The 20,360-nt window shown below is 43.9% G+C and overlaps 1 protein-coding gene across 1 annotated transcript; it reads right to left on the bottom strand.

Annotated features, from left to right (window-relative positions):
• Positions 1-5,351: 5,351 nt before the first annotated feature.
• On the bottom strand, positions 5,352-18,995 carry LOC144607905 (trypsin I-P1-like). Its single transcript, XM_078425033.1, has 5 exons — positions 18,938-18,995; positions 9,342-9,492; positions 9,099-9,240; positions 7,522-7,788; positions 5,352-5,498 (listed from the first exon to the last, which is right to left on the bottom strand). The coding sequence occupies exons 1-5, from the start codon at positions 18,987-18,989 to the stop codon at positions 5,352-5,354; spliced, it is 759 nt and encodes a 252-aa protein (XP_078281159.1). The 5' UTR covers positions 18,990-18,995.
• Positions 18,996-20,360: the final 1,365 nt, after the last annotated feature.

Raw genomic sequence — 20,360 nt, 5'->3', positions numbered from 1 at the left:
TCTCATACAACGTGAACATTTTTGGTCTTCACTTTTAAGTTTGAAAGCTTGTACTTCAATCTTGAACAACAGTTACTTTATTAGAGAGTTTGAGTTCAAAGGATTATGTGATGGATATACAGTTTGGCGTTTAATGAATATGTTGTATGTATTCAGTGTATTTATTCTCTGAATTTTGATGGGGTTTTGTGTGTAAGACTTGGACGTAAGTTGCCATGTTCTTGTGGGATAGTCCGTCCCCTGCTAGGGGTGATGGTGGAGGCGGATGCAATAGTGGTATTTAAGAGGCATTTAAATGTGCACATGGGGATTTGCAGGGAACAAGATATTGATCAAATGCAGGCAGATGAGATTAGTTTAACATGGCATCTTATTTGGCATGGACATTGTAGCCAAAGTTCCTGTGCGGAACTGTTATGTGTTCTATGTAGATACCCATTACAGGCAGCACAGGGTCTGTTCCTCTGCTGTGCTTTTCTGTATTCTTTTCCTCACATCAATCTTAATACTATTTCATACAAATCACTCTATGCTCTATGTTACCCTGAGCTATTTGCAACATCTACACCAACACCAACAGCAGCTTTGTTCCATCTGCTACATCCCTTTTCACTATTCACTATTAATTCTCCTTCCAGTTTTCAGGCATTGTTACTGTGCTCTCTCAGTTATCTCCATCTGAGGCTATGACTTAGAGCGCAGCACATTCAATCCAGTAAATTATACCCTCCCCACCCAGTAAAGTAATGGTTGTGGGTCTAGATAGTTCTTCTAAGGGTCAGTGACATGAATGATACGAGGAGAAATTCTTCCACTTGGAGAAGTTGGAATCTTCGGAATCTTCATAGGAGGCTGAGGGGTGATCGTCTAGAGGTGTACAAGATCATGAGGGGAATGGATAGGGTGAATGCACAGAGTCTTTGACCCAGAGTAGGGGAATCAAGAACCAGAGAACATAGGTCTAAGGTGAGAGGCGAAAGATTTAATAGGAACCTGAGGGGTAATTTTTTCACATGGAGGATGGTGGGTATATGGAACATGCTGCCAGAGGAGGTAGTTGAGGCAGGTACCATAACAACAATTAAAAGACATTTGGTCAGGTGTATGGATAGGAAAGATTTAGACGGATGTGGGGAAAACGCGGGCAGGTGGGACTTATGTCGATGGGGCATCTTGGTCAGCATGGGTGAGTTGGGCCAAAGGGCCTGTTTCCATGATGTATGACTGTGACTATGAATTCTCTGCCTCAGTGCCTGTGGATGCTCAGTCACTGTGTATACTCAAGGTAAAATTGATAATATTTTGATTCAGATGCTAACAAAGCCGTTGAGGATGGTGCAGGACAAGAATGAGAGTGATCTCACTGACTAGCAGATCCAGCTCAAGAGGACTCTCTATTTTTATGTTCTAATGATGGCCTCCTCCGTAGTGGAGTATAACTAACAGGATAATGAACAGAAGGAGCTTATAACATTAGGGAATATATTTATCCATGTCAGCTATGCCCATCAGTCCCCTGCATTGCACAGTGATCACAGCCACAGTGGATTTAGTGTGTTCCTCTTTAAAGTTCATGGCATGTGTATGCTTATGCAGAGAGAATACACTGCACCTTCCCTGACAGTGAACTAAATCAGCTAATCAGAACCTTTTTCTGAGAGTGGAAATGTCAAAACTAGAGGGCGTAGCTTTAAGGTGAGAGTGGCAAAGATCAAAGGAGGTGCATGGGACACGTTCTTTACACAGAGTGGTGGGGGCCTGGAACATGTGCGGGCAGATGAGATTAGTTTAATTTGTATCATGTTCAGCGCAGACATTGTGGGCTGAAGGGCCTGTTCCTGCACTGTACTGTTTATATGTACTGTGTTCTTTATTCAGACTTCTCTGATACGTGGGAATCCCATCCGTGACCACTAATTATTGCTGAACTAACCCTCGTTTTGCCTGCTCTATTTATTATATTAAGCTTTGTTGCTATTTTTGGTGCCGATGAACCTCATTTGCAATCTCACAATCCATGTTTTTGTTCATCACATTTCGCGATGTTGCAATTTACCACTATGTTTTCTGTACTTCTTCCTAGATTATCGGTGGAAATGCTTTTCCGGCTGCTCTACATTCAGAGGCACCACTCTTTCAGATGGCCTTGGAGTCACAGATTAATGAAGTTGTGCGGCATGGAAGCAGGTTCTTTGGCCCACCTTATCCATGCTGACCAAGTTAGGATTATGTGATCGTCTCATTTGGCCACATTTGACCCGTAAATCCTATCCATCTATTTGATCAAATGTCTTTGAAAAGTCATAATTTTATCTGCTTCTATGGCTTCCTCTAACTCTCTTAATGGGTGGTTGATGGTGAGTGCAGACTAGGTGGGCTGAATGGCCTGTTTCTGTGCTGTATCTATGGTTGTATGACTCCTCATGGTTTTCATGTAGGCTTTCTTTATCCCAGGCTTCCTCCGTGTTGGCCTCCAGTGTCTCAACGTTGAGAACCCTCAGGTACATGTGTTTGTCACTGATTCCTGTGTTTCATTTTGACCACAGGAGAACGCCATGGAAACAAGCAAAGAGGAATGTTTAACTCTTTCTCTGTGGAGGATTCTATTGTTTGTGACAAGAACCGAAATGTCACCTATCCATGTTCTCCATGGATGCTGCCTGACCCGCTGAGTTACTGCAGCACTTTTGTGTCTTTCCTTATTTACGCAGAGAGTGGTGGGTAGCTGGAATGCACTGCCATGGGTGGTTGTCGAATCAGATATGATAGTGGAGTTTAAGGGGGCTTTTAGATAGGAACATGGACGTGCAGAGAATGGAGGGATATGGATAACATGCTGGCAGGGGAAATTAGTTTAACTTGGCATTATGTTTGGCACTGTCTTTGTGGGTCGAAGGGCCTGTCCTTGTGGTGCAATGTTCTCTGTTCCATTAGCACTAACAATTGGTAGATCGGGGTTTGCCTGCCATAAAAACCTGCAGACTGCCACAAGGTTTCCAAACCTCTGAAATAATCTTGTTTTGGTGACCAGGATTAGATTGCACCTTCTCCTCAGTCGGTGAAGTGGAGCAAGTAATTATAGGAATGAGGCTGGCTTGAAAAGAAAGGAATGGGAGTCCGTTATTAATAATAACGTAACTGGGATCACATCTTTAATAACCAGCTTTGTTGACAGTTTTAGTGGTGTCTCAAGCATTGTGAAGGCAGTCTACTTTTTTTAATTGTTGGTGTGGTCTCCACATGAATGAGCTGGAATTATTGATCATTCTGTAGGCTTAGCCGAGAGCTCAGCATTCCCTATGGATCTGCGAGTGAGAGGCCAAAACAACGTGAGTAGGAAGTACTAATGAAGCCGGGAAGGCATCTTAGAGAGCATTGAAGAACCAGAGGATCTTGGAGTACAGGTTCATAGATCCTTGCTGGTGGCAACACAGGTCGATACAGTGGTTAGGAAGGTCTATGGGAATAGGTGATGAACCTTCTTCAGACTGAGAGTCGGGAAAGTGGAACGAGAGATATAGACAGCACATAGAACAAATGAATGAAAGATAGAAACATAGAAAACATAGAAAATAGTTGCAGGAGTAGGCCATTCGGCCCTTCAAGCCAGCACCGCCATTCAATGTGATCATGGCTGATCATCCAAAATCAGTACCCCGTTCCTGCTTTCTCCCCAAATACCATTGATTCCATTAGCCCGAAGAGCTATATCTAACTCTCTTGAATACATCCAGTGAATTGGCCTCCACTGCCTTCTGTGGCAGAGAATTCCACAGATTCACAACTCTCTGTGTGAGAAAGTCTTTCCTCATCTCATTCCTAAATGGCCTACCCCTGATTCTTAAACTGTGACCCCTGGTTTTGGACTCCCCCAACATCGGGAACATTTTACCTGCATCTGGCCTGTCCAATCCATTAAGAATTTTAGATGTTTCAATAAGATCCCCTCTCATCCTTCTAAATTCCAGTGAATACAAGCCCAGTCGATCCATTCTTTCATCATATGTCAGCCCCGCCATCCCGGGAACTAACCTGGTGAACCTACGCTGTACTCCCTCAATAGTAAAAAGAAATGCAGAAAGTGGCACAGGGAGGGCATTTTGAGTGCAGAGGTAGGGAGGGGTTGCTTCAACTTTATAAAGCCTTGGTTAGACCTTAGCTGGAGTGCTGCATGCAGTTCTGGTCAAAACCCTATAGGAAGGTTGTGATGTGATGGCACTGGGGAAGATGCAGAGGGGATTCACTAGGATGTTCCCAGGGATGGAATATTCAGCCATGAGGAGAGGCTGGATAAGCTAGGTCTGTTGTTCCTGGAGCGATGGAGGTGAAGAGGGATCATGATTGAGGCCTAGAAAGGTTGAGGATTACAGATAGGTGAGACTACAGGAAACTTTTCCTCATACCAGAGGCAGATAAAACTAGAAGACATGGGGGGGGGGGGAGAGAGATTTAAAGAGGACATGAGGAGAACCTTCTACACCCAGAGGAAGGTGAACTGCCTGAGATAGTGGTTAAGGTTGTGTCACAGACAGCATTTAGGAAGTGTTGAAATAAGCACTTGGATCAGGTTTACATACAGGGCTATGGACCGAGGGGTAGAGGTGACAGGATTAATAAGGAGGGGTTGGTGTGGACGAGTTGGGTTGAGTGGCCTGATCCTGTGCTGTACGATCCTATGAAGAGGACAGTGGAATCCCCGTGGATTGCATCTGGAAGGCCCAAAGTGGCTGGATGGTTAACCATTGGCTAAAAGTGTCCGAACTGGGATTTAGCAGGTGAATATTGGCCCAGAAGAAAAGAAGCAGTAAGCAAAACTGATGGGGCTCGTGGTACCCGCTCAAACCACTGCAGTGAAAGATAATGGAAGAGTTGTGTCGGACATGGAGTTACAGCTACTGAAGGCACAAAGCAATTGCTTGGTAACCTGAAGCGCAAAGCTGTAATGCGTATAATGAGGAAGGCTGCTCCTTCCGCTAATAAAAGAAAAAAATAGCCTGGTCTTCAAGACAAAATTCATTCCCGAATTGACACTGGCAAGTGGAGGTTCCATAAGTTTCACAGCAGGATATTTCTCTTGTCAACAATTAACTCCATGGGTGTCAATTCTGTTGAACTTAATGATTATAATTCAAGACAAATTGTTAGTTGCCAGATTCAATTCAATTAATTTTTTTAGTGCTTGAATAATTGTGTGTTGCAATAATTGGCCCTACAACAAAAGGCAATTTTGGAAAATTTGGGGGGGGGGGGGGGGTTTAGGACTAACGTAAGCAACAAAAAAAAATAATGATTCACCGGGTATAAGCTAAAGTATTTCCATAAGTAACCAGGAATGGTGAGTGTGGTTGTACTCAAAACATTATCTTATTTTTAATCCACCTGATGTATTTGGCTACGTTTGTGTAAACTCCTGGGTATTTGTAATGTGCACAACTGATACCCCAGGAGACAATTCCTTGAACGACTCCATCACAGATCAACGGCCCTCCAGAATCGCCCTGCAAGTCAAAGCGGCATTTAATTAGAATCCGGGTGAGAAGACATCAAGAAAGGTACAAAAGTGTGAAAACGCACACCTCCAGATTCAGGGACAGTTCCTTGCCAGCTGTTATCAGGCAACTGAGCCACCCTAACAGAACGAGAGAGATCAGTCCTGAACTACTACCCACCTCATTGGACTATCTTTGATCGGACTTTACTGGCTTTATCTTGAGCTAAACGTAATTCACGTTCTTCCCTTTATCATGTATCTGTACACTGTGAAAGGCTGGATAGCACGTGACAAAAGCTTTTCACTGTTCCTCATTACATGTGACAACAAACTAATCTAAACTGAACTAAACTAAACTAAATTTTAGATTTTACCTTCACCATGTTTAGAGATACAGCACGGAAACAGGCCCTTTGGCCCACCGAGTCCGTACAGACCAGCGATCCACACACACACTAGGGACAATTAGCTATTTTACCAAGTCAATTAATCTACAGACCGGTACGTCTTTGGAGGAAACTGGAGATCTCAGAGAAAACACACGCAGGTCACGGGGAGAATGTACAAACACCGCTGTCTGCACCCGTGGTCGGGATCGAACCCGGGTCTCTGGCGCTGTAAGGCAGCAACACTACCATTGCACCACCATGCCGCTCATGGGATTTCATAGAAGGAATTTTATAGAGTAGAAAAATGTACTCTTTCTATTTTCGAGGGCTTGCACAATGGAAATGCTGGTGACGCCACCAACCTTCGTACAATTCTGACCTCAGTTCCTGTCTGTGTGGATCTTTCACGTTCCCTCTGTGTGACTGCAGGGTTTTACTCCAGGTTATCTCCCACATCCCAAAGACGTGCGGGTTAGTGAGTGAATTAGCCTTTGTAAATTGCCTTCCTGGTGTGCAGGGAGTGGAGGTGAGTTTGGGATAACTGGGACTTGGCAGTATGGACCCGATGGCGTTGAAGTGCCTGGTGTTTGAGAAGCTTCCTCCTTTCCCTTCCGAAAGTGCCAAATCATTCCAGTAATTTGATCAAAAATTAAAATGCTGGAAGAACTCAGCTGATCAGGCAGCATCTGTGGAGGGAGTGGACAGACAACATTTTGGGACAAGACCCTTCTTCAGTCTGAAGAATGTTCCCAACCTGAAACGTCGTCGATCCATTCCCCTCCACGGATGCTGCCTGACCAAATGAGTTTGTCCAGCACTTTCATTTTTGCTCAAGATTCCAGCATCTGCACTTTCCTATGTCTCGCCCTAGTGATGTGTTGGTTGAACCTGAAGTTGCCTTCAAAATTATCACAGCCAATCTCCCCGTGTATGCATTTCACATGCAGCGAGAAAACCTTGGATCATTTACCCTCTCTGGCATTGGATCTACACGTGAATTGGAACATTTCATCGTCTAGCAACCCAGCGCAGCGGTAGAGTTGCTGCCTTACAGTACCACAGACCCAAACCCGGCTACGGGTGCTGTCTGTACGGAGTTTGTACATTCTCCCCGTGATCGTGTGGGTTTTCTCCGGGTGCTCTGGTTTCCAGCCACACTCCAGTTTGTAGGTTAATTGGCTTGGTACAGGTTTGTGGGTTAATTGGCTTTAGTAAAATTTGTAAATTGACCCTCGTGTGTGTAGGATAATGCTGACATGCGGGGATCATTGGTCAGCACAGACTCGGTGGGCCAAAGGGCCTGTTTCTGTGCTGTATCTCTAAACGAAACTAAACAGACCAAACTAAACTAAACTAAACCATACTAAGCTAAACCTAATGCAGAGATGGCCATTAGATTGCAGCAGTAATGCATTCCTCATTGGGGGTTTGTATTCAAATTGGAGCTAGCTTTGGCCTCTTCCGGTGTGATGGATGCCCCCAACCTAGCTGTGTTTCTCTCTTGCTTCTGAGCAATCGCACGTGGTGGGTCTTTCTGTCAAACTGCACCCTGAATGTGAAACATTCTACAAACCGCGCAGAGTAGCTGCCACGGTGAAAAGTGACGACAACTAGGACATTGGAGCGGTCAACGTTACATACCTGACAAGAGTCCTTGCCTCCGCTGGAGTAGCCTGCACAGATCATGTAGATATTCACTCTTCCATTGTACGAGGAGGGTCTGTTGCACTTGTAGAGGGAAATGATTGGAACTCGAACAGCCATGAGAACGTCTGACAGGCTGTAACTGAAAACAGTGGTGACCCCCCATCCTGACACTGTACATAACGTACCTTTCACCACCGTTTTACGAGAAGTTGGAATCGGTATGGGGCTGATATATGCATTCTGGTTTGCTGGTTTGTTTATCTGATATATTTTAAAAGATGTGTTACATATTTTTATTCATCTGACATATTACATTTACTAAATTGATTTGTTTAAACATCGGTCTGAAGAATCAAACAAAAGTTTGTATTAAAATAACACCCACATACAGGCGTAGCAGACATACTGGTGATCACATGGAAGTGTAACAAAACTCAGACGACCTGCTAACAAGTCCCGAACATAGAACATAGAAAAGTGCAGCACAAGAACAGGCCCTTTTGGTCTGTGCAGGACGTGAAGCCAAGAGGTGTATAAATCCATGAGGGGCATAGAGAGGGTAAATGCACAGTCTTTTTCCTGGGGTAGGGCAATCGAGAAATAGAGGGCAAAGGTTTAAGGTGAGAGTGGAAAGGTTTAACTGGGATCTGAGGGACAATTTTTTTTCACACAGAGGATGGTGAGTGTATGGAACGAGCTGAAGAAGAGGTGGTTGAGTCAGGTACAATAACAACATTTAAAAGACATTTGGACCGGTACATGGATAGGCAAACGTTTAGAAGGATATGGGCTAGGTGTGAATAAATGGGACTAGCTTAGATGCGGCCTCTTGTTCGGCATGGATGAGTTGGGTCAGTGATGTATGACTCTATGACGCCGCATGGATTTAGAATGCACACAGACACAGGCAAAGCACACACAACCCACCCGTACATCATGAATGCAGGCAATGTAACTGTGCTCTTTGTGTTCCTCAGCCCACACCCACCACCACAGTGATCCCCTCCCCCAGTCTCCCCCAACCTCCTCCCTCGCTCTCCCATTCCCCGTGGATCCTGCCACTCTCAGCTTCCTCTCTCTCCAATCACCTTTAGACTTTCGAGATACAGCACGGAAATAGGCCCCTCTAAGTCCGTGCCTACAAGCGATAGCCCTGTACACCAGCACTATCCTACATTCCGGGGACAATTTACAATTTACAGAAGCCAATTAACCTCCAAATCTTTGGAGTGCGGGAGGAAACCGGAGCACCCGGAGAAAACCCACTCAGTCACAGGGAGAATGTACAAACTCTGAACAGACAGCACCCATAGTCAGGATTAAACCTGGGTCTCTGGCGCTGTGAGGCAGCAACTCTACCGCTGCGCCACGGTGCCACCTCCTCCCTGGTTAGCCATTCCCTCTCATGCCTTGAATCCTCCACCACCCACCACCCCCCCACTTCCATCGCCCCACAGCCCCCACCCTGCACCTCAGCTCGTTCTCTAAGTGGGACTGCTGGGCGCTGGTGTTTTCAAAGGTTGCTTCCCCATCACCCTCGGCCCCAGCAAGCCCACGTCAAAATAACTCACCTTCAGAAGCATGATGTCGTGTTTGAACGTGGCCGGTTGGTAATATGGAAATATGATAAGCTTAGTGACTCTGTAGTACTGCTCATTGCCATCAGACTTAGACAAGCTGTGCTCTCCCAGGACAACAGTGATGAGGTAAGGACTAGGACGACAAAAACAATCACAGGTTACATCGTGCAGCAGGAGCCCTTTAAAATTGACCTCCCATTTAAATAGATGCGATTTATGTTGGAAGAAACCTACGGTTTCACGCAGTGAGCTGCAGAGAGGATCCATCGGCGGCTAATTAAACTTCCACTGCAGTAATGCACGGATCGTATCTGCAAGGAGGCTTGATATGGGATAGAGTGAGGGGCTGCCTTATATCCTCCAATAATTCTGTCCTGGGCCAGACCTGCCAAAAGGAAATAGAGTCATAGAGTAATACAGCGTGGAAACACCCTTCAGCCCAACTTGCCCACACTGACCAATATGTCCCACCTGCCTGCGTTTGGCCCATATTTCTTGAAACCTATCCTATCCCTGTACATGTACTTGTCTAAATGTTTCTGAAACGTTGTGATAGTCCCTGCCACAACAACCTCCTTCAGCAGCTCGTTCCATACACCCACCACCCTTTGTGTAAAAAAAGTTGTCCCTCGGGTTCCTATGAAATCTTTCCTCACTCACTTTAAACCCATGACCTCTTACTCTGGGCAAGAGACTCTGTGTGTTTACCCGATCAGTTCCTCTCGTGATTTTGTACATCTCTATAAGATCACCCCTTATCCTCCTGCGCTCCAAGGAATAGAGTCCTAGCCTGGTCAACCTCTCCTGATATCTCAGGCGCTCGAGTCCTGGCAACATTCTCGTAAATCTTCTCTACACCTTTCCCACCTTGATATAAAACAGGAAATATCTCCAACAGGCTGAGACTAATCTTGCTGTGGGGAAAAGTTGTTGTTGGTTGAGTGAAATGGAACATAAAAGCTGTGAAATGCAGAGGTGTAGGAAATGGCCTGAAAGTCTGGCCATGTGAGTGGAGGGTGAAACACTGAGCGTATATGAGATGTGGACAACGACAGAGAAAGCAAGTTTATTGAATTGTTGAAGTCAGCCATGAAACTGCATTGTGCCTAGACACTTGGTATTGGTCTATGATTGTCACACATATCGAAAAACAGTGAAAAGTTTTTATTTGTGTACAATCTAGACAAATCAAATCATTCTATAAATGAGTACAATCAAGCCACACCAAGTAGTGCAAAGAGAAAAATACCAGAGTATGAAATATATTGACATAATGTATAGCAAGTCAAGTCAAGTTTATTTGTCACATGCACATACACGATGTGCAGTGAAATGAAAGTGGCAATGCCTGCGGATTGTGCAAAAACAAAAGAATTACAGTTACAGCATATAAATAAAAGTTAATACAGAGAAGACATTACATATACAGAGAAAAAGTGCAAGGTTCACAATGAGGTAGGTCGGAGGATTGGGACTACACGTTAATTTATAGGAGAACCATTTAGTAGTCTTATAACAACAGGGAAAAGGTTGTTCCTGAAACTGGTAGTACATGCTTTCAAGATAGAAGATGCGCTGTTGTCTACTCTAAGAGCTCTCAATTAATTTACTGACCTGCATGTCTTTGGGATGTGGGGGAAAACCAGGACATCTGGAGGAAAACCCTTACGATTACAGGGAAAACATGCAAACTCCACAGACAGCAGAAGAAGTCAGGATTGAATCTGAGTCTCTGGCACGGTGTGGCGGTGTTATAATAGATAAATGGTTAACACGTTCACCTCAGTCCCTGCAATCTGTACTGGAGATTTTATGTCATGGATGCACAGATATTGGCAACGGTCAGATAATACAGAACTTCTGGAAGTCTGAAATGAAGATACTATAAGATGCGCTTTGGGTTAATCGATTTCTGAAAAAGATGCTAATACTTTATTAGCTGTTTGAATGGAGCTCAGGTGGGAATGAAGGGCGATGTTAGTTTCAGTATCACATTCAGATTCTAACTTCACTGAATGCTGAGAAGATAAGGTGATTGTATCAGTCTACTGTAAAGTGATTGTATCAGTTTACTCCATTGTCACAGTGAGGCCCACTGCAAATTGGGGGAACAGCATCTCATATTTCACTTGGGCAGCTTACACCCCAGCGGAATGAACATTGATTTCTCTTTGCTCCTCTGTCCGTCTCTTTCCCCTCCCCCTTCCCAGTTTTCCCATTCCCTTCCTGTCTCCAACTACATCCTTTCTTTGTCACCCCCCCTCCCCTGACATCAGTCTGAAGAAGGGTCTCGACCCAAAACGTCACCCATTCCTTCTCTCCTGAGATGCTGCCTGACCCGCTGAGTTACTCCAGCATTTTGTGATAGTCTACTGTAAATATTTGAATTCAGGTTCGATTCATGAATGTCACCTATTTTGTTCAATTGTTCAGAAAACAGGATCATTGCCGGCCAGGGTGGCATTTGTAGTCAGTAGGTAGACGCAAAATGCTGGAGTAACAGGCATCATCTCTGGAGAGAAGGAAATGGGTGACGTCCATTTCCCTCCACAGATGCTGCTTGACCCGCTGAGTTCCTCCAGCAGTTTGTGTTTTATTGGTACAGTATTTATTCCATTCTGACCAATAATTAGTAGCTGGAATTAGCATCCAGATGAAAGCGTCACTGAGGTTTTTGGCAAGGGTGTGGCAAAAGTCTGAAGAAGTGTCTCGACCCGAAACGTCAACCATTCCTTCTCTCCAGAGGTGCTGCCTGACCCGCTGAGTTACTCCAGCATTTTGGCGATTTAAACTAGGATCTGCAATACTTTGCTGCACATTTGTGGTCAGTATTCGCACCAACCACATCAGTGGGTCAGGAACCACCCGCTGAGTTACTCCAGCATTTTGGCGATTTAAACTAGGATCTGCAATACTTTGCTGCACATTTGTGGTCAGTATTCGCACCAACCACATCAGTGGGTCAGGAACCACCCGCTGAGTTACTCCAGCATTTTGGCGATTTAAACTAGGATCTGCAATACTTTGCTGCACATTTGTGGTCAGTATTCGCACCAACCACATCAGTGGGTCAGGAACCACCCGCTGAGTTACTCCAGCATTTTGGCGATTTAAACTAGGATCTGCAATACTTTGCTGCACATTTGTGGTCAGTATTCGCACCAACCACATCAGTGGGTCAGGAACCACCCGCTGAGTTACTCCAGCATTTTGGCGATTTAAACTAGGATCTGCAATACTTTGCTGCACATTTGTGGTCAGTATTCGCACCAACCACATCAGTGGGTCAGGAACCACACGTAGACCAGTCAGGTTAAGGGCAGCAGATTTCTTCCGCCAATACACCAGATGTTTTTTTTATGATAACTAGTAGTCTTGCAGTCGCCATTAATGATGCTGACTTTTTAATTCAACATCCGTTTAATTATTTGAATAGAAAATTCATGAGCTGTCTTTCAGGGTTCAAATTAAATCACGGACGGCACAGAGGCACAGCTGATAGAGCTGCTCCTTCACTGTGCCAGAGACCCAGGTTTGATCCTGACCATGGGTTCTGTTTCTGTGGAGTTTGCACTTTCTCCTTAAAACCGCATGGGTTTGCTACGGGTGCCTCGATTTCATCCCACATCACAAGGATGTGAGGGTTTGTAAGTTAATTGGCCTCTGAAAATTGCCCCTGGCGTGCTGGAACAGTTTCTTCCCAGCTGTTATCAGGCAACTGAACCATCCTGCCACAACTAGAGATTAGCCCTGAACTATTATCTACCTCATTGGAGATCCTCAGACTATCTTTGATCAGACTTTGCTGGCTTTACCGTGCACTAAATGTTATTCCCTTTATCATGCATCTGTACACTGTGAATGGCTCGATTGTAATCATGTATTGTCTTTCCACTGACTGGTTAGCACGCAACAAAAGCTTTTCACTGTACCTCAGTACATGTGACAATAAACTAAACTAAAGTGAACTAAACTAAACAAAGATGAGTGGATGAAAAGATGTGATAATATACAACTAGTGTTGGTGGTCGGCATGGACTCGGTGGGCTGAAGGGCCTGTTTCCCTGCTGTATCTTTAAACTAAACTTAAACTAAATATCTTGATGAGTAGTTTAGGGAGCTGTATTCTAATCCAGTAATGTAACCATTATACTATCTGATATTCCATCTGTTATTCTGCCTGGCATCACCAAGCATATCCGTAAATCTAATTAACTTAGTGAATAATTCTTATGGGAACATGGAATGATGAACCCCAAGGTGAAGAAACAGTTCACTCGTGTCCAATTGTCTTTTAAATGTTGTAACTGTGCCTGTCTACCACTTACTCTGACAATATATAACTACATCATGACTTGTATGTTGTTAGCAAATCAAAGTAAATCTATACTGCACCCGCCACCTTCAATGAGATTACATCACTAGTCACATCTTCCCATCTCCACCCCATTCTGCTTTCCGTAGAGACTGCTTCCCCTGCAACTCTTCAGTTCGCTCATCCTTTCCCATTCAAACCACCCCCACCCCAGGTACATTCCCCTTCAACAACAGAGACATAACACTCTGCCCCGACATCTCCTCCCTCACATCCATCCAGGGAGCCCAGCAGTCCTTGCAGGTGAGACAGAGGTTCATGTGCACCTCTATTAACCTCACCCACTGCACCCAGTGTTCCCGATGCGGCTACCATTACATAGGCAAGACCAAGCGTAGACTTGGCGACCGTTTCACTGCACACGTGCTCAGTCCCCCAAGGCCTGCTGGATCTCCTGGTTGTTAACCATTTTAACTTGCCTTCCCATTCCCACACAGACCTTTCTGTCCTGGGCCTCCTCCATTGTCAGAGTGAGGCCACACTCAAACTGGAGAAACAACACCTCATATTCCACTTTGATAGCTTACAACCTAACAGTACAATCATTAAATTCTTCACTTTCAGATAACTAACCTACAATCCCCCCTCCATTTTGCCCTCTTTAATTTCTGTTCCCCACCTGGATTTGCACCCATTTCTCCATCCCACTTCCTCATCCCCCTCCACCTATATTCCTTCCTCTGGCTTCCTCAGTCTGAAGAAGGGTCTCGACCCGAAATGTCACCCATTCCTTCTCTCCTGAGATGCTGCCTGACCTGCTGAGTTACTCCAGCATTTTGTGAATAAATACCTTTGATTTGTACCAGCATCTGCAGTTATTTTCTTACATACATTGTGTCAACATAGATCCACTATACAGCATGGAAACAGGGCCTTTGTCCCAACCCATCCATGCTGACCAAGCTGGTCCCAATAGCCCATACCTGCCCTAACATTTTTTATCCATCTAACTGTCCAAGAGTCTTTCAAATGTCATAATTATACCTGTCTACCATTTCCTCTGACAATATATAATTACATTATGACTAATGTATTGCAAACAAATCAAAACAAATCTATTTGAATCAGACATTCAGAAAAGTTGCAGATAGGAATAGATGTTACTTGCTTGTTGATCTACAATGTACAATAGATTTCCACATGCCTGGTACTGTACATGTGAGACCACAAATAACATTCACTATCAGTTCACAAAATAGGAAGATAAGAATAGGTCTCAGATGAAAAAATGTTATTGAACAAAATTGTAAACTTTACTTCTAACTGTGTCTAAACGTCTGGATGTAATTTTAAAGAAAATAAAGCTGTTGGTCAGGTGAAACAGTTTCCTTACTGTTTTTTTCCTTTTGGCCATCATAGTAGAAACAAAATCTGATTATTTGATCTGTTTCTTTGACTGCGAGACTTCTCTGTTTAATGCAAAATGAAAATGGTACAATAAGCTTCAGCAGTAGCAGATAAACGTTGTCCTTGGTCCGGTTCCAGTTCTTTGATGAAACCAATTGTTGCCTCATCTCCATCTCTTGGTAGAGCCTTTGTAGTTATATCAGCCACCATCTCCGAGCCACCGCAATTTCTGACTGGACACCACGCCCCAGACATCAATTTCCCCACTTCTCTCATTCCTTTGGACTTCTACAGTGATACATAATATTTAGTGATCTCAGTAACACCTGGAAACGGTGGAACTGTGCTACCAGAGCATTGTTTGTGGACTGGCAGGAGTTTTGAAAAGTTTTCTTTATTTCCAAATATCTGACTACGGGTGCTGTCTGTATGGAGTTTGTACGCTCTCCCTGTGACTGTGTGGGTTTCCTCCAGGTTCTCTGATTTCCTCCCACACTCCAAGGGTGTACAAGTCTGTAGGTTAATTGGCGTGTGTAGGATAGTGATAGTGTATGGGGTGATCCCAGGTTGACGGGGACCTGGTGGATCGATGGACCTGTTTCCGCACTGCATCTCTCAAGTCTAAAGTCCATCTTGCCAGTGCTGAATACATAAGGATATTTTTTAACCTTTTTCAACCTTTTAATGCCATTTCTACTATCTGGGTAGACCCCCTTAGATCCATCTGCTATGAGCATCTCTATTCATTTTACTAAATTAACATGATTATTATCTATCAAATGCATCAGCCTTGAAACTTTGGTTAAGTTCCAATACCAAATTATTTCATAAATATTATTTCATAAATTCACGTGACTTCAGTTTGATGGTGGATTTCAGAATCACCTTCTCCACACATATTTCAATCTATCCAGTTTGTTCAACATGAAACCTATCCTTGCACATGGACGCAATTAGTCCATTGTGTCCCTTCCAACTCCCACTGGAGGTTAATGGTCTCAGCACGTTTTCTTTCCCTGATTTAAAGAACGAATTGCAGGAGCAACTCAGCAGGTCAGGACTCATCCACTGAGTACCTCCAACAGTTTATTTTTTCACTCATGAGCCCAGCATCTGCAGTCTGTCATACAGTATTTTCTTCTTTCCCCGATATTCATTATTCCGACATTTTAAATAACTTAAACGTAATGGGCACATGCAGTAAAACATTTCATATCCTAATAATTGATGGCAAAACAAAACAGCTTCAGTCTTCCCCGTGAGTTATCAAACTGTAAAATTATCAAATAAATATCCAAATGGGTTTCTGGTTGGGGATAGAAGCATATCACAGAATGATTCCATTTTGTAGTCCAGTCAAAGGTTTGCCATTGATCCCACTGGCATGACAGTGGTGGTATTGCCATTTGTGACACAAGAAAGAACAGATACTGGAATCGTGAGCAAAACACAAAGTGCTGGAGGAGCTCAGTGGGTCAGGCAGCATCTGTGGAAGGGATGGACCATTCCCCCCAACAGATGCTGCCTGACCTGCTGAGTTAATCCAGCACTTTGTGTTTTCTACTGGTATTGTTATTGGTTTATTATTGTCACATGTACCGAGCTACAGTGAAAAACTTTGTTTGCATGGTATCCAGTTAAATCATACCATACATGAGTACAATCAAGAAATATACGAGTGCTACAGGTAGTGTGAAGGGAAAAATAACAGCGTGCAGAATATTGTGTTCCAATATTTTAGTGTTATAGAGAAAGTGCTGATATAAAAAGAGCAAGTCCACAATGAGGTAGATTGGAAGAACCGAACTTCTCATAACCCTAGCTTATGAGAAGACCGTTCAGTAGTCTGATAACAGAGGGGAAGAAATTGTTCCTGAATCTGCTGATACGTGCTTTCAACCTTTTGTACCTTGTGCCCGAAGAGAGAGAGAAGAGGGAATGGCCAGTGTGAAAATAGTGGACTCATGGTCAGCATGATGGCATTGCAGTAGAGCTACTGCCTTACAGCGCCAGAGACCCGGGTTCGATCCTGTCTATGAGTGCTGTCTGTACGGAGTGTCTACATTCTCCCCGTGACCTGAGTGGGTTTTCTCCGAGATCTCCGGTTTCCTCCCACACTCCAAAGAGCAGGTTTGTAGGTTAATTGGCTTGGTATAAAATGTAAAATTGTCCCCAGTGTGCGTAGGGTAGTGTTAATGTGCGGGGATCGCTGGTTGGCGTTGACTCGCTGGGCGGAAGGGCCTGTTTCCACGCTGTATCTCTAAACTAAACAATCTTGGCAAATGCAAAATATATTAGCTTCTGGTGGCTCTGTCCTCAGGCATATCTGAAGACAGCTCCCTGACCACGGAGCAATGCTGAGCTGCAATGGACTCTTATTAAACAGAGTTTAAAACAGCAAACAATACCATTTCTGCAAGAGGGAGTAAGTATAATTGCCTTTGTAGATTGCAGAAGGAACGAGTGTCTTAAGGCAAACAGTCTAAAACTAGTAATGCTTCAGGCAAAGCTGTCAACAACAAGCCTTTGGGCAAGTAGGGGAGTGAAAGCTTATAAGTTTCACTTTTGTTCAGTTGGCAGAGTGGCACAGCTGCCAGAGCTCTTGCCACACAGCACCAAAAACCAGGGTTCAATCTTGACCTTGGGTACTGTCTGCGTGGAATTTGCACGTTCTTGTGACCTTGTGTGGTTCATTCGGATTCTCTGGATTCTTTCCACATCCTAAAGACACGGATTGTAGATTAACTGGCCTCTGCTAATTGCCCCTCTGGTGTAGGGAGTGAATGAGAAAGTGAGATAACATTGAATTAGTATGAACGGTTGATCGATGGTTGGCGTGGACGGTACCCCCGAAGGGCCTGTTTCCAAACTGTATCTCTAAACTAAACGAAACTCTGTGCTTGTAGCAATCGCAAAATATACTTTCCCTTCTAGGCTTGGCAGATTTCGTTTTTTTATTGGAATTACCTAACTCTAACAGTTCACCAAAAGTATTTTCCTTTGAAAGTAACTAAATTCATGAATATGTTCACTCCAGTGATTAACAGAAGTTGAAGATCTTTTATGCTTTTTCATTTCCTCGTTCTTGTCCCTGTAACATTTCAGCCGAATGATCACGTTAAATTAAAGTAGATACGATTTATTGATTGATACTCTCATTCATAAAATGTCTACTCATGTAGAGTTGCATGAGACTGCAAGTGCTGGAGGAACTCGCCGGGTCAGGCAGTGTCTGTCAAGGGAATGTACAAGTGACAGTTCAGGTCAGAATCAGTCTGAAGAAGGGTCTTGTCCCTCCATTGATGCTGCCTGACTCATTGAATTCCCCCAGCACGTTGTTCTTTGAACTGTATTTGGGGCAGACCTGTATATAATCAGTTAAAATCAATATGAATGCCTAGAAAGAAACAATGTTCGACCCAAAAAGCTGGAGTTACTCAGCGGGTCAGACAGCATCTCTGGAGAAAAGGTGTCGCTGAGGCTTCGGGTAGAGACCCTTCTTCAGACTGAAGAAGGCTCTCGACCCGAAACCTCAGCTATCCCTTGTCTTCAGAGATGCTGTCTGACCCATTGGGTTCCTTCAGCTTTTTGGGTCTATCTTCGGTTTAAACCAACATCTGCAGTTCCTTCCTACACAAAGAAACAATGATAAATATTTTTTTAATGTGGAAGCTATTAAAAATAAAAATCAAGTTTTGCCAAGCTTGTGTGTAGGAAGGAACTGCAGATGCTGGTTTAAACCGAGGATCTCCAAAGACGTACAGGTATGTAGGTTAATTGGCTGGGTAAATGTAAAAATTGTCCCTAGTGGGTGTAGGATAGTGTTAATGTACGGGAATCGCTGGGCGGCATGGACTTGGTGGGCCGAAAAGGCCTGTTTCCGGCTGTATATATATGATATGATATGATATGATAGACACAAAAGCTGGAGTAACTCAGCGGGACAGGCAGCATCTCTGGAGAGAAGGAATGGGTGACGTTTTGGGTCGAGATCTTTCTTCAGACTGGTTAGGGATAAGAGAAATGCGAGATATAGACGATGATGTGGCAAGAATGAACAATGAATAAAAGATATGCAAAATCCCTGGTAAGTTACCCTTCTCCTTACCTTGTGCAATACCCATTAACACCAGAGTCTTCATGTATATAAAAGTTCCCATTGTGTAGTATCTGCAACAAACACAGAACAGAAATGTTTAGACACTTACAGCCAGCTTTCTCAGTAGCTCAGCAAGTTCATCTGGAAACCAGTTGATTCACACACACCAGTGTGGCACTGATGACATTTAGACACCAATACTGGATTCAAACCGGGAAAACCATTTAAGCTTTTAAACCCTATTCTTGTTCTCTATCCAGTGACTTGGTCTGGGAATAGGGCAAGAGTCAAGAGTGTTTAATTTTAGTTTAGTTTAGTTTAGAGATACAGCGCAGAAACAGGCCCTTCGACCCACCGAGTCCATGCTGACTAGCAATACCCGCACACTAACACTATCCTACACACTAGGGACAAATTACAATCATACCAAGCCAATTCACCTACAAACTTGCACGTCTTTGGAGGAGTGTGGGAGGAAACCTGAGACCCCGAAGAAAACCCATGCAGGTCATGGGGAGAACGTACAAACTCCGTACAGACTGCACCCGTAGTCAGGATCAAACCCGGGTCTCTGGCGCTGTGAAGCAGCAACTCTATCGCTGCGCCACCGTGCCGCAATACATAATTGTCGTATGTACTGGTAACGGATCAGTGAAACGTTTTTGCTTTCTACAGCTTAACAGGCCCGTAAACACAGTGACGAACAGATAATTATCAATCATACAATAAATTAGGAAAACGGTAATACGAAGTAATCATAATAGTGCCAAAACCAGAATCCTCAGTGCAATCAAAGTCACAGCCCATTGAAGATCTTAGTTGCAGTAGCCCCACATTGGAACTTCATAAAACCGAACCCCAAAATCAGAATGAAATCTCTGAGTATGAGATTCAAGTGTTCACCAAGGAATGACCAACTTCAATCGAGGATTGGAGGATGAAAAGTTAGCATTGCATTAAAACTTACATTAATAAAAATTAAAATAAAAATTCCGCAGCTGGCCCCAGCATCGAATTTATACTCAATGGTTAGACATTGAAAGCATTTACTGCATATAGACACAAAATGCTGGAGTAACTCAGCGGGACAGGCAGCATCTCTGGAGGGAAGGAATGGGCGACGTTTCGGGTCGAGACCCTTCTTCAGTCTGAAGAAGGGTTTCGGCCCGAAACATCGCCCGTTCCTTCTCTCCAGAGATGCTGCCTGTCCTGCCGAGTTACTCCAGCATTTTGTGTCTACCTTCGATTTAAACCAGCATCTGCAGTTCCTTCCTCAGCTTTGACTGCTGTGGATCTCAACAAAGCCCCCATCAAATATGCCATAAGCAAACTTGAAGTGAACCATAGAGAGAGCAGAATGACTTACTGTCAGTCAACTTGTACCGTGCCCTGTTTTCTTTAACCATTTATTACACAACTATATTAAATTAAT

This window comes from Rhinoraja longicauda, chromosome 30 (assembly GCF_053455715.1).
Source record: "Rhinoraja longicauda isolate Sanriku21f chromosome 30, sRhiLon1.1, whole genome shotgun sequence".
Classification (NCBI taxonomy): Eukaryota; Metazoa; Chordata; class Chondrichthyes; order Rajiformes; family Arhynchobatidae; genus Rhinoraja; species Rhinoraja longicauda.
Note: the sequence above shows the minus strand (reverse complement) of the source record. Positions and strands in the feature narration are given on the sequence as shown.